At 41.7% G+C, this 13,456-nt stretch overlaps 1 protein-coding gene across 1 annotated transcript in view; it reads left to right on the top strand.

Moving 5' to 3' along the window:
• Window positions 1–13,456, top strand: part of SASS6 (SAS-6 centriolar assembly protein) — a 30,119-nt gene continuing 16,663 nt past the window's right edge. The window contains exons 1-9 of the mRNA XM_065409601.1: window positions 1–85; window positions 3,567–3,627; window positions 5,184–5,263; window positions 6,278–6,382; window positions 7,028–7,199; window positions 9,737–9,814; window positions 10,985–11,104; window positions 11,219–11,410; window positions 11,680–11,874. Coding sequence (XP_065265673.1) covers window positions 18–85; window positions 3,567–3,627; window positions 5,184–5,263; window positions 6,278–6,382; window positions 7,028–7,199; window positions 9,737–9,814; window positions 10,985–11,104; window positions 11,219–11,410; window positions 11,680–11,874 — 1,071 coding nt within the window. The 5' untranslated portion in view covers window positions 1–17. The remainder of the gene's footprint in view (window positions 86–3,566; window positions 3,628–5,183; window positions 5,264–6,277; window positions 6,383–7,027; window positions 7,200–9,736; window positions 9,815–10,984; window positions 11,105–11,218; window positions 11,411–11,679; window positions 11,875–13,456) is intronic.

Here is a 13,456-nt window from a genome sequence, read left to right as displayed (position 1 = left end):
CAAACTCAAAGCGCAAGATGGCGGCGGAGAGTCTGTTCGGCCGGTTGGTGCCGGTGCAGGTGAAGTGTCAGGGCTGCGAGGACAGGTGAGAGCCGGCCCGGGGACGCGCGGCCATAGCGAGGCCTTCTGTACTGGGCTGGGACTCGGCCCTGCGGGACCCCAGAGCAGGGCCCCGAGGCCGCCTCCTCCCCCTGCAGCCAGCCGCCCTGAGCTGGGGTGAGAGGCCGGCGGGGCTGAGCGTTCATCCCATCTCTATAACACGGGCGGCCTCTGGCCTTGCCGCTGCTCGAACCCACCCTGGGCCTCTAGGGACCCGTCAAGGGGGGCCCAGAGCAGGTGAGGGTACCCTGGGTGGGCTCCCCAAACAGCACCCGCCGTAAGGGGCCGGGGGAGCCCTGCAGCGTTTCTCTGCAGCCCGGGCACCGTGGCACAGTCCTGGGGAAATCCCGGGTCTCTGCGAGTTTATCCATGGCCTGCAGCAGGGCCAGGAGCTCATCACCACCCAGCGGCTCAATGCGCGGGGAGTTTCCGGGATTGCCATGGAGTCTCTCGGACATGCATACAATAGGGGCAGCTAGTGCAGCATGGGCAATCCTGTCTGGTCGCTGTAGGAGTGCGCACTGCTGCATTGGCATTTCCAGGATGTCCCAGTGTGTGCAGAGTGCTTGGCTTGCAGACGTGTAAGGCGTTTACAATCGGAAGCCCAGAACAGACCACCTGTAAACTGTTCTTATTAACTCTAGATCTGTGGTTTTCAACCCTTTTTCATTTGCAGACCCCTACAAAATTTCAAATGGAGGTGCTGACCTCTTTGGAAATATTAGACATAGTTTGCAGAGCCCCAGGGGTCCATGGATCACAGGTTGAAAACCACTGTTGTAGACAGATCCTCTGCAAGTTTGTCTCTCTGTTCACTGGAGAATCATCCCCTTGTACCCTTGGCATGATCACCATTCCATTCAAACCAGAACAACTACTTAAAGCTCCTAGCAGAAGTGTTGTGATCTCATAGTATTAACTGTTTTTCTCTGTTTCCATGCACAGTGGTATCTGGGGAATGGGGAGGTGATGAAGGAATTTATTCTCCCCAGAGCTTTTCCATCCTAAAATCCAGGAACCTCTTTCTGAGGCCTCCCCAACCAGATGTCTCTGAATGCACCCGTTGGGAACCAAATCCATTAGCTAGAACTTACCTTGTAGGATGTAGCAAGTGAGTTGCCAAATAATAGGTTTGGCTGATGGTGTTTGGGAAAGTCAGGCTAAAGCTTCAACCTTAAGTAAACGCTGTCAATTTGAAATATAGTCAATTTCAGAAACTTAGGCCCAGTCTAGAGAATGTATATTTTTGTGTGTAATTTCCCAAGTTAAAAACAACAACCTGAAAGCAGAAATTTCACAATGTGGAATCACATTGACACCCATATGGTTCATCAGCAGGGTTAGAAACTATAGCTTCTCATTACAGTTTTGTTTCACTTGAGCTAACAGTAGTAACTTACAAAAGTAGTAGGTTGTCATACTCCATGTGGAACAGCCATGAGAGGGTGAATGGGAGACACTTTGCCAGTGGGTTTCATAGATATTTGCTAACAGCAGAAGAATGCTGAGACTCAGGCATCTTGAGTTCCATCCAGGTTCTAGAGAAGAGTTTACTCTAGTGGTCCTAGACCCGTCTACCTATGTCCCCGGCTTGCCTTCCTGCCCCATCCTCGCTACTGTAGCTCTTTGGCTTTCTCTCCTTCTCCAACTCCTAGCCAGTTCCAGTCTTTCCCCTATTTTGACTCCCAGTCTCCCTGCCTGGAGTCCTCATGCCAGTCTCTCACCAGGCTCCTTGTCCCTAACTCACATTCCCCCAAGTACCTCCTCTAATCTCAGGTTCCCCTCTCCTCACATATTCCCAGTGTCTGTTTTTTGACTGAAACTTCTGGTTGAAAAGGGACCCTGGCAGCTCTGGTCAGCACCGGTGACCGGGACGTTAAAAGTCCAGTTGGCTGTGCAGTGGGGCTAAGGCAGGCTCCCTTTCTGCCCTAACTCTGTGTGGTTTCTGGAAGCGGCCGGCATGTCCAGCTCCTAGGCGCAGGGGCAGCCATGGGGGCTCCATCTACTGCCCCTGCCCTGAGTGCTGGCTCCGCAGCTCCTATTGGCTGGGAACCATGGCCAATGGGAGCTGTGGGAGTGGCACCTCGAGGCGGGGGGAGTGTGCATAGTTGCCTGGCTGCGCCTCTGCCTAGGAGCCGGATATGCTGGCCGATTCCGGGAGCCTCCTGGGGTAAGTGCTGCCCGGCTGGAGCCCGGAGCCCACACCCCTCACCCCCTCCCACACCCACACTCCTTCCCAGAGCCCTCACATCCCCCTCCTGCACCCCAACCACTGCCCTGAGCCCGCACCCCACACCCTCAGCTGGAGATCATACCCCCTCCTGAACCCCAATCCTGAGCCCCCTCCCACATCCCAAACCCCTCGGCCACAGCCCAGAGCCCCCTCCTGCACCCCAAACCACTCATCCCTGGCCCTACCCCCAGAGCCTTCACCCCAGCCAGACCACTCACCCCCTCCTGCACCCCAACCCCCTACCCCAGACTGGTGAAAGTGAGTCAGGGTGGGGGAGAGCGAGTGACAGAAGGAAGGGGGATGGAGTGAGTGACGGTGGGGCAGGGGCGGGGCCTTGGGGAAGGGGCAGGGCAAGGGTGTTTGGTTTTGTGATTAGAAAGTTGGCAACCCTACCAGCTCTTTGTCCCAGACTACTTCCACTGCCCCACCGTGATCCCACTCTAGTCCCCTCTGCATCTGAGTGAGGCAGCTTCCTTCTCCATGCTGCCTGGGCACCAGTATGGGGAGCACTGGGAACACCTGAGTCTTCCTCCTCTCTGTTCTTGTGCCTGTCACCACTGGGACCCACAGAAATTGCAAAGAAAGTCCAGCTCATTGTGTATAGCAATTTTGGAGACTCTAACAAGTCTCTGTTGAACATGTACAAATTAAAATTTTTCAGAGGCTTATAACTTGATCAATTTGGGGTAGTTTTTCATAGGTATGGCAAAAGGTACATCCCTGTCAAATTTCAAACCCTTGCTCCAAAGCATGGAGCTAAAACTTCTCAATGCAATTGGTGTAAGAATTTTTTTAATATGGGCAAAACAATATACTTTCCCCCAATCGCATACTTGAAAATGGCTGCTACATTTTTGTTAAAACTATAAAATAAATAAATAAAAATCAGTCTTTAGGCAGGTGTCTGGCATGGGAAATTTCAGCCTGAATCCTTAAAGTCAGGTAAAGTTATAAGCAACTGAAAACAGGTTGTTATAATGTGAATTATTGGGTAACCTTAATTATAGATGTTGCTACCAGCTCCAACTATAATAATTAAAGTTACAGTGCTTCTAATATTTCACTTGGGATGGTATTCTACAATCTTTTACTCCTCATTGTTAGGAATGGTTTCTTGACATTTGATCTAAATTTTCCTTTTAAGCTACATTATTTTTATTTATTTAAATAATTGTTTGAGGAACGAGTTCTTGATTTGATGATAGTACTTTACAGTTGCATATTTGTTACATAGGAGGATAAATGTTCGAGTAAGGATTGAGCTACAGTCAACATCTAATCCTGTTCATAAAAAGGTGTGTGGTGTTTTCTTTGCTCTTCCTTAAGTATTTTAAATATCTTCTTACTGATATGTAAAGAGAAAGCAACATGAAGTTTTACTACATTTGTCATTTAGCAGGTTAGGGTCTTAACAAATCTGGTGTTTATTAGTATTCAGGTTTGTTGGCACGTGTTGGTTTAGGTTTTTTCCTTTGCCTTATTAGCCCTTTATCTCAGTTTTACACTTTAATAGATCTTAGTAACATATGATGCATTTGAGGGTTGATAACCACAACAGTTTAGAGAGCCCCTGGCTAGCAACAGAGTTTTTTTTTGTTTGTTTTTTTTCCAGCACTGACCCATCTTCATTATGTTTGACTCTTAATTTAGAATTCTAAACTGTTGATTTTAAAGATGTCTGAATGTCACACAATTCCCTTTTTTCTATTTAATTAAAAGAAGCACTTCTTCATGATATGGTGAATGTAATACATTGTAATTTTATAGATAGCTGTGCTAGATATTTTGAACATATGTAGCCCATCATCATAGCATCATTCTGCCTATTGCAAGACAAAGGCCTCATAATGTTATTTCTAAACATCTTGGACATGCTAAAAAAAAAATCTCACCCTTTTTCCAGCCCTTTACATTGTTGTGGCCCTTTTACCCAGCATAAAGGTACTTTAAAAGCCCTGGTCCCAACTGGGGGAGAATTCCCACAGTGCAGGAATTGAGGAAGACAGCAGTCACAGGCTGTCTTCTGAGGGCTGCCTTGCAGATCCTCGTGTAGGTGGTAAAGCTGCAGCATGCTGAGATTCTGGGTTGTACTGCTGCATGTAGGAATGTGGGACAAGCTGCCATATTTTAGAGACAGGCCCCCAGGGCTATGTAACTTATTCTGGGATGCAAAGGTGGTTTAAAGCAGTGGTTCTCAACCTGTGGTCCACAGACTCCTGGGGGTCTGCAGACTATGTCTAAGAGGTCCATGAAAGACTTAGACTGAAAACGGACTGAACAGAATTCTACTATATGCACAGACAATAGATTTCCAAAGGAATCCGCACCTCCATTCAAAATTTTCAAAGAGGTCCCCACCACCATTTGAAATTTTTTAGGGGTCCGCAAAAGAAAAAAGGTTGAGAGCCACTGGTTTAACCCTAACCCTCTCCCTCAGGCCTATGAGTTCTGTGCTTTACCTCTAAGAGTTGCAGCATGCTAGTTGGCCTTTCTGTAGTTACCATTCATTGGTTTCTGTTCTGTTTTTAATGCAGTCCATTTTTATCATTTGTACTTGGAACAGTCAAATATAGTCCAATAAATACCTTTTCTTTGGAAGTCTTCGCTGCTGAAAGTTAACGCAGCCTTGCTTTGAGATTACAATCTCTTTGTGGGAGGTAGTTTTTTCTCTTTTGTAATATTTAAAATAGAAATTGCCCTAAAATGCAATGTAACTGATGTTCTTTTTCCCTCTTATTAGTGGTCATAGGAGTCTTATTTGCTGTAGAAAGTTAAAACATTTTTGGGTACTGCCTGAATATATTAATATAACTAGTTTAAAATAACGATCTTTAAAAATGTTTATTTTTAGGACTTAGTAGTGCAGTTGACTGATGATGCTGACCCCTTTTTCCTTTATAACCTGGTTATATCTGAGGAAGATTTTCAAAGGTAAGATATCAAGTTAATGTGCTCTTTATGAAACATTAAGAAATGGTAATAAAGAATGGATATTTTTTAATTTAAAAAAGTTCTGCTTGACAATGAAATAGAACTTGGCTCTTATTGCATTTTTCTGCCATAGATTGCTTAGTGCTCTACCGAGGAAGATAGTGTCATTCTCTTCCATGTATAGATGGGAAAACTGAGGCATAGAGAGGTGAAGTGACTTGCCCAAAGTCATCCAGGGCAATGATGGAACCCTGGTTTCCTAAGTTTCAGTCCAGTGCCATAACCACTAGACTACACTGCCTCCTATTTTTGTACCTCTAAAATCTTTTCTGGGTGTTTGTGAACATTTCGCAAGGATTTCAGTTGGAATACTCTCAAAAGGATTATTTCTAGGAGCAAGGTTTCACAGAATTGGGCCATTCAATTAAAGATATATTTTGGATCATCACATTGTTAGGTCTCAATTTAATAGTAATCACTCAGGAAAAAGACCTCAGTGTGGACAGCTCAATGAAAATCTCTGATCAATATGTAGTGGCAGTCAAAAAGGAGAAATAAAACCCCAAACTTATTTGTATTACAGTAGTTTTCAGAGGCCACAATCCTATCTACTCCATTATGCTAGGCTTAATGTACATACACACAATAAAAGAAAGTTCCTGCCTCAAAGAGTTTGCATTGTTAAGTCCCCTATTTAGTATGTCTATCCAAGTAGTTGTTAACCCTATACAATATAGTGTGCTCAAAGAAGATTTTAATTTGAAAGATACATATTTGTTCCCACATAATTTTGTTTAGTGAAAGCTAATTTGCAAAACATTCAAAATTAAAATACCACACCTCTTGTGATTGTGATTAGCTACTTGACAGTGTTTCTTTTGTACTCTGGATTAAAAATTGAAATGATAGGTGTTAAACTTTTAATGAATTAATTAGTAAAATATTTATTTATTCAGTGCAAACAAAAATATTTGATAGGAATGTAACCTGTATTTCCCCTCTTTCTTTATGTAGTTTAAAATGCCAGCAGGGTCTTTTGGTAGATTTCTCTGCTTTTCCGCAAAGATTTATAGATCTACTTCAACAGTGCATTCAGGAACAAAACAAAGATACCCCAAGGTAAATAATGTTTTGGTACCACATTACTAACTTTTAAAAAAAAATTCTTAAACAAAATACACACACAATAAGCCAAGCACTCCAAGAAGCAATACAAGACCAAGGAAAGTCAATGGGACTTAGGCTTCAAGTGCCTAAGTCACTTTTGAAAATGAGAATTTTCACTTCAGTGCCTTTGAAAATGTTACCCCTTATCCAGTGTGTTTATTTTTACAAAGTTCTTTTAAAGTGCATGCATCTTTAGAGGTCTTTTTATTTGCAATTTCAAGTATAACATGAGTGACTCACTCTTATAAAATCTCAGAAAAAGCAAAAACTACATATTCACTGGCTTTTTTTATTTATTATGCATACAGGAATATTTTTGGTGCTAGCATTATACGATATTTATATGAAGATACTGTTGTAGTATTGGATTCCCTTTTATATTAACATAACATTAATTTGGTAAAGATTTAGGCCCTGATCCTGCAACTTAATCCAAGCAGGTGGGGCTTCTGGAACTATACAGATCCAGTTGTGTGATAAGTGCCTTAATGATGATGATTTTATAAAGTGAAAAAAACCCACTGCAATTTACAGATAGTTTTGTAAACAAAGATATGTTATGTACTAAATGTGGTTCTATTTCATTTGTTTTTTAAGGTTTTTGCTGCAATTAGTTTCTTCAGCATCTGTTTTAGATCACACACCTGCTTTTTTAAATGTAGTGGAGACAAACCCATTTAAACATCTTACACATCTCTCACTAAAATTTCTGCCAGGAAATGATGCAGAAATAAAGAAGTTTTTAGCAATCTGTTTGAAATGTATTAAGGTAAGATTATAGATTTGTAATATCTGTAATTAGGTCCTGATCCTCCAAACACTTAATGTTGTGGGTTTTGTTTTAATTTTTATTTTATTTTTTTTTGGTTAATTTTAGTTCATGTTGTGGCTTTGCAAATAGTTATATAGGTATATATATTGTAATTCAATCAATACACACTCTCTCTAAGGATAAAAATATCAAAGGCACATGTATATTTAAAATAGCTATCAAATTATAAAAAAATAATCGCAATTTGTGAGATTTAAAAAAAAGTCACTATTAATCACACTATTAAACAATAGAATACCAATTTAAATTTATTATGAATATTTTGGGATTTTTTCCTACATTTTCAAATATATTGGTTTCAATTGCAACACAATACAAAGTATACAGTGCTCACTTTATATTATTATTTTTATTACAAATATTTGCACTATAAAAAAAATATAAAGTGAGCACTGTACACTTTGTATTGTGTTGCAATTGAAACCAATATATTTGAAAATGTAGAAAAACATTCAAAAATATTTATAATAAATTTAAATTGGTATTCTGTTAACAGTGAGATTAAAACATCAGTTAATTGCTACTATTTTTTTAAATCTAGTTAATTTGTTTTGCGTTAATCTCTTGAGTTAACTGCAATTAATAATGGCCCTAATTTAAAACAAAATCCGATAAGCTGAACTGTCAGAAATTAGACACTTTAGATATGTGATTAATGTGGCAATGCAAATGTTGAGTTAATTGAGCCTCTCAGTATTGGTTGCTTCCTGGCTTTGTGCTGACCCGCTGTACAAATGCAAGAGTAAAATACTGTAAAGTTATGGATTTCGATCCTGCTGTTGGATCTGCATGTGCATACCCATGCGTAAGTACAGAGCCTTCTTTAATTCAGTGGGGTTTCATTTGCCATTTATAGATTGGAAAGTGAAATTGATGTGCTTGGTAGCATATCAGGTTTAAATAATATTATGAAATGAACAATGATCTCAGAGTTTGAAAAATCCTTAACCTACAGTCCACATCTCACTAATTTCTTCACATGTAATTTTTGTCTCCTTTTTATTTTAGTGCAATGTAAATGTAAACTGCCTTTGTAACAAACTGTTTTTAAAAGAAAAGGCTCACACAGATTTTTCCCCTTAACATCTAGGTTAGGGTCTAAGTTCCCTCTAAGCTGTGCAGCAGGCTATCAAGGGCCACGCAGGCATGCAGCAGGGAGAGGTGCCTGGTCTTGGAGCTGCTGCGGGCAGGGAAAGGGCTGGGGGGAGTCCTTCCTCCCCGCTGTAGCCTGTACCCCAAATCCCTCATCCCTGGCCTCCCCCAGAACCCGCACAACCAGCCAGAGCCAGAGTCCCCTCCTGCCCCAGCCCTGAGCCCCCTCCCGCACCACAAATCCCTCATCCCCAGCCTCCCTGAGAGCCCACACCCCCAGCCAGAGCCCTCACTCTCCCGCACCCCACTCCCTGCCATAGCCCTGACCCCTGTCCCGCACCTCAAACCCCTCATCCCCAGCCCCACCCCAGAGCCCGCACCCCCAGCCAGAACCCTTACCCCCGCACCTCAACCCTCTGTTCCGGCCCTGACCCCCCTCCCACACTCCAAACCCCTCGCCCCCGCCACATATCACCTCCATAGTGGTGCACATAACAAAATTCATTCCGCACATGGATATAAAAAATTAGAGGGAACGTTGGTCAGGGTTCTCAATTTTTTTTGCTGGGACCCCCTTTGAAAATGTTTCAGGCTGTGAAGACCCCGCCATATCATGCCCTCCCTTACTTCTGTGCTGTTGCTGGGGGCAGTGCTGCCTTCAGAGCTGGGCACCTGGCCAGCAGCTGCTGCTGCTCTACTCACCCAAATCTGAAGGGCTTGGGCTGGCAGCTGGAGCCCCGGCGTGCATGGGGGCTGGCAGCTTGCAACGCTCCCATAATAACCTTGCGACCCCCAGTTTGAGAACCCCTCATCATCTAGGTCAGGGGTTGGCAACCTTTGGCACGTGGCTCACCAGGGTAAGCACCCTGGCGGGCCGGGCCAATTTGTTTACCTGCCACGTCCACAGGTTCGGCCGATCGCGGCTCCCACTGGCCATGATCAGCACATCCCTCGTCCCACGCCGCTTGGGCCTGGGACTGCGAACCGCGATCGGCCGAACCTGCGGACGTGGCAGGTAAACAAACTGGCCCAGCCTGCCAGGGTGCTTACCCTAACGAGCTGCGTGCCAAAGATTGCTGACCCCTGATCTAGATGTTAATGCAACTTCTTTTCAAACAATAGTTTAAAGTGCAAAAATCCTGTTTTCTTGGGGAAATTTTAAGGAAAACAAACTTTTTTACAATGGAAAAAAGGTTTTGACTTTAGGATTCATGAAATATATATAATTTAGTATTTAGGCTGTCTTGATAAGAATTTGTTATTAGCGTAATGGACATGTATTTTTGGACTTTACATGTAGAAATAATGGAATATGGATTCTAAATAATGTTTTTCAATTGGCAAATAAGATTGTATTGATTTAAAATGTCGATTATATGTAGGAAGAAAAGTCGTTATTGGAACAAAAGCTTAAAAAAACTGAAGATGACCTTACCAGACAGCTGAGCTACACGCAGCAGGTAATTGATGTTAGGCCTTCCTGCCTTTGGTATAATAAGTGTTCAGTCTTCTGAATTTTCTGTATACCGTACCACATGTAAAAGTATATTACAAATTGCAGAATTTCAATAGGGTCCAGTTTATAGACCACTTCGTAAAATATTATCTTTTCTTGTTTTGTATCTAATCTTATATCTGTGCATTTATTTTGAATTTTGTGGCCTGGGGAGCATTTACTGCTGGTGGCTAATAGAGGTCTGGTTGGTTACATGGTGCTGAGAAACAACCAATTTTGGCAGGGCAGAAGGAGGTGAAGTGAAGTTCAAAAGTAGCCAGTGTGATGAATTGTTCTGAAGAATAGTCAAAACATCACACTAAACACACTTTACTTTCCCCCGTAAGCACCTGCTGTGGTTGCCATAGGAATATTATGTGGTCAGATTTAAGAGAATAAGTAGTTCACAAGACTGTCTCTATATTGAAATGTGTCACACAATGGAGATATTTCGGAACCCTTTACTTTGTGTTATGTATGAAGCAAAGAAAAATAGAATTAAAATTGTTGGTATTTATGTTCTAAAATTCCATTTAAGATGGATGTGGGCCCTGTTGTGGTTTCACTCCTTTTTAGAGGATGACAGCTGTGGGTCATACAGTAAAGCTACACAGACTGCACTTTGGTCACTCTTGAGTTATAGAGCCTTAATGTTCCTTTTTTTCCCCTTCTGTGGGCTTGTCAGACAGTTGACATTTTAAAAACACATTCATTCATTTTTTTTGTAATTTTTATAGAATTGGAACTGCTATATACTTCTGTCATGCAAATTTAAAAGAAAAATGCTACCAAGAAGTATATATCTTTTCATACTGAAAAGTTGGTTTTTACAGTGCTATGGCCTGGTTGTTGAGTGTGTTCACTCTTACTTTTACTTGATAGGAGAGAATACCATGCTGTGGTTAGAGCATAAGGTTGGAAATTATGGTTCTTTTACCAGCTCTGTCATTGTTTGATGACCCTCTGGTTCCCATCTGTAAAGCCGAGATGTATGTCACTTGGTGGTGTGAGAATTCAGTTAATTCTGTAAAGCACTTTGAGCTCCGTGGATGAAAATCACAATATAGTGCAAAGTATTGTTCAGTATAATATGATACATTTTTCAAGATTCTTTATGCTGTCTCAACAAACACAGAGCCTGTCAGAAAAGAGCCGGGAATTAGATAAGTTGAGAAGTGAATGGACGTCACATACAACAATGCTAACAAATAAGCACACTCAGGAATTGACAAATGAGAAGGAAAAAGCTCTCCAGGTATGAGACCTGAAGGAAAAACAAACCAAAAATATTGGTACCCATTTAGTAGTTTAAGGTTAGGTTCACTGAAGCATTTCTTCCTTTGTTTTCCAACTTCTCTTTTCATTATAGGTGCAGACTCAGTACCAACAACAACATGAACAACAGAAAAAAGAATTGGAAAACTTGCATCAGAAAAGTATCCAACAGCTACAGAATCGACTGTCAGAACTAGAGATTGCCAACAAGGACCTAACAGAAAGGAGATACAAAGGAGACTCCACAATTAGAGAACTTAAAGCAAAACTCTCTGGGATAGAAGATGTATGGAATGTTCATTTGTATTTTCAAATCAATATTTGTATAGGGATAACACAATCAATACACTCACACAAGATACAGTGTAATCTGTGAAAATACAGCAAATGTTCAGGTTGTGGGAATCCATACTTCAGGTTCTGAAGTATTTATTTTTACAAGCTATTTCTATTATCTTATTGATATCCTTGGTTAAGGGTTAGATATGTTTATTCAAACTTAAGGTATTGCAGTGTTTTTGGGTTTTTTTAAAATATTTTTTCCAAATGTTCTAGGAGTGCCAGAGAGCAAAGCAAGAAGTGTTGTCGTTGCGTCGGGAGAATACTACGCTGGATGCTGAATGCCATGAAAAAGAGAAACACATTAATCAGCTACAAACACGAGTTGCAGTTTTGGAACAAGAGATCAAAGATAAGGACCAGCTAATTATTAGGACAAAAGAAGTATTAGATGCAACACAAGAACAAAAGGTTCTGTTAGTTTCTAAATATACTGTTTCTAAAGTACTGTAGAACCATGCTTAATTGCTATTCACAACTGGGCAATTGTGGATTACCAGATTTTGTGAACTGCGTAAATAGATTAACCATGATTTAAAGAATTAAGGTTACAGCATTGAAAAATATATTTTACTCATTTTGACAAATGTAGTTCAGTTACAATTATAATACTTCGTAGTCCAACAGTAAATGTACACTACTTTTACAAAATATATTAATCTCTTACTATTAGATCTTTGCTGACATATGAGACTGGATTTTTCTGTTTATTTAAAAACTGGATTAGTTTTTCACTAATTAGTGAAAATTAGTGAGGTGGTTCTTCTAGTAGTGTCCCTATGGGTGCTCCACTTCAACTGTGCATGTGCCCCATTGCATCTTCTATCAAAGATTTTAGGTAGCAGTGCCCGTTTGGCCCTTACATGCATTCTACTCTGCACTGTGGCTGAATAGAGCTGCGTGGGCAGACCACCTTCAGTTTTTTTCTCAGCTGCCTTGGGCTAAGATGGAGCCTCAAAAGTGTCAGAGTTGAGCTTATTTCAACTAGGTTTTTTTCATAGTTTTTACGTAGCTAGCTAGTTGTAGTGATAGTAGTTAGTAATTAATAATAATAATTATTATTATTTATTGACTGTTGTCGTTTCAGGTTTTTTTTCCCTGCACGGAACTTTAGGTTGCTGAGAGGGTATGCCCAGCTCTTCAGGCTTTAAACATTGGCTTTCATGCCGGGAGGCTATCCTGGTGAGCGATGGGCACTCCCAGTGCATCCATTGCCTTGGGAAGTCACACATCCCCCAGAAGTGTAATTTTTGCCTGGCATTAAAATCAAGAGCCAGAAAGAACCTGGAGATTAAATTGCGCTGCCTTGTGATGGAGAGTTGTGTCCGTCTAGTTTCTGAACCAGGCTAGGAGACCCCCTCCATACTCTGGTCTCCAAGCAAGTTGAGCTCTTCAACCACTTTGGCATAACACTCCCTTAGAACTTCTAGGAGGGAAAACTCAAGAAGCCTCTCAAAAAGACTCTAGGAAAAGGAGCTCGGGTTCCCCAGATAGGGAATCTACTTCAAAGAAGCACTGGTTGCCGATTGAGACAACTACTGTACTTTTGCACCTGCTGGTTCCTGACTCAGTACCCACAAGACTGCAGGTTCCTCAGGTACTGTTACCACCACTAAACCCAAAGAATCTAAGGGTTCCAGCACACCATTGGTACTATCAGGAGATTGAGACGACAAGGAGAAGACTATCTCTTCTAAGTTAGTACTCAAAGAATCAGCCAGGTTCTTGGTACCTCCCATTTCATTACTGCAGAAGACCCGACTAGCATCTAGTGGTCATTCCTTGGAGTGCATAAAGCCTACAGTACCGTTTGCTCCCTCTACCATAATCACCTCTGCTCAGGCTACAGTCACCTCAGTACTGACTACCATGTTGATACTGCAGGAGGTTAAATTTTCACAACACCTCACAGTGACAGAGATGCCTGACTCCCCTTTGTTCAGTACTGAGGACCTCGAAGTCTCCAGATATTCACCCAGTACCGACAGAGTCA

The sequence above is a fragment of the Emys orbicularis genome, chromosome 8 (assembly GCF_028017835.1).
Source record: "Emys orbicularis isolate rEmyOrb1 chromosome 8, rEmyOrb1.hap1, whole genome shotgun sequence".
NCBI classification, from domain to species: domain Eukaryota; kingdom Metazoa; phylum Chordata; order Testudines; family Emydidae; genus Emys; species Emys orbicularis.
Note: the sequence above shows the minus strand (reverse complement) of the source record. Positions and strands in the feature narration are given on the sequence as shown.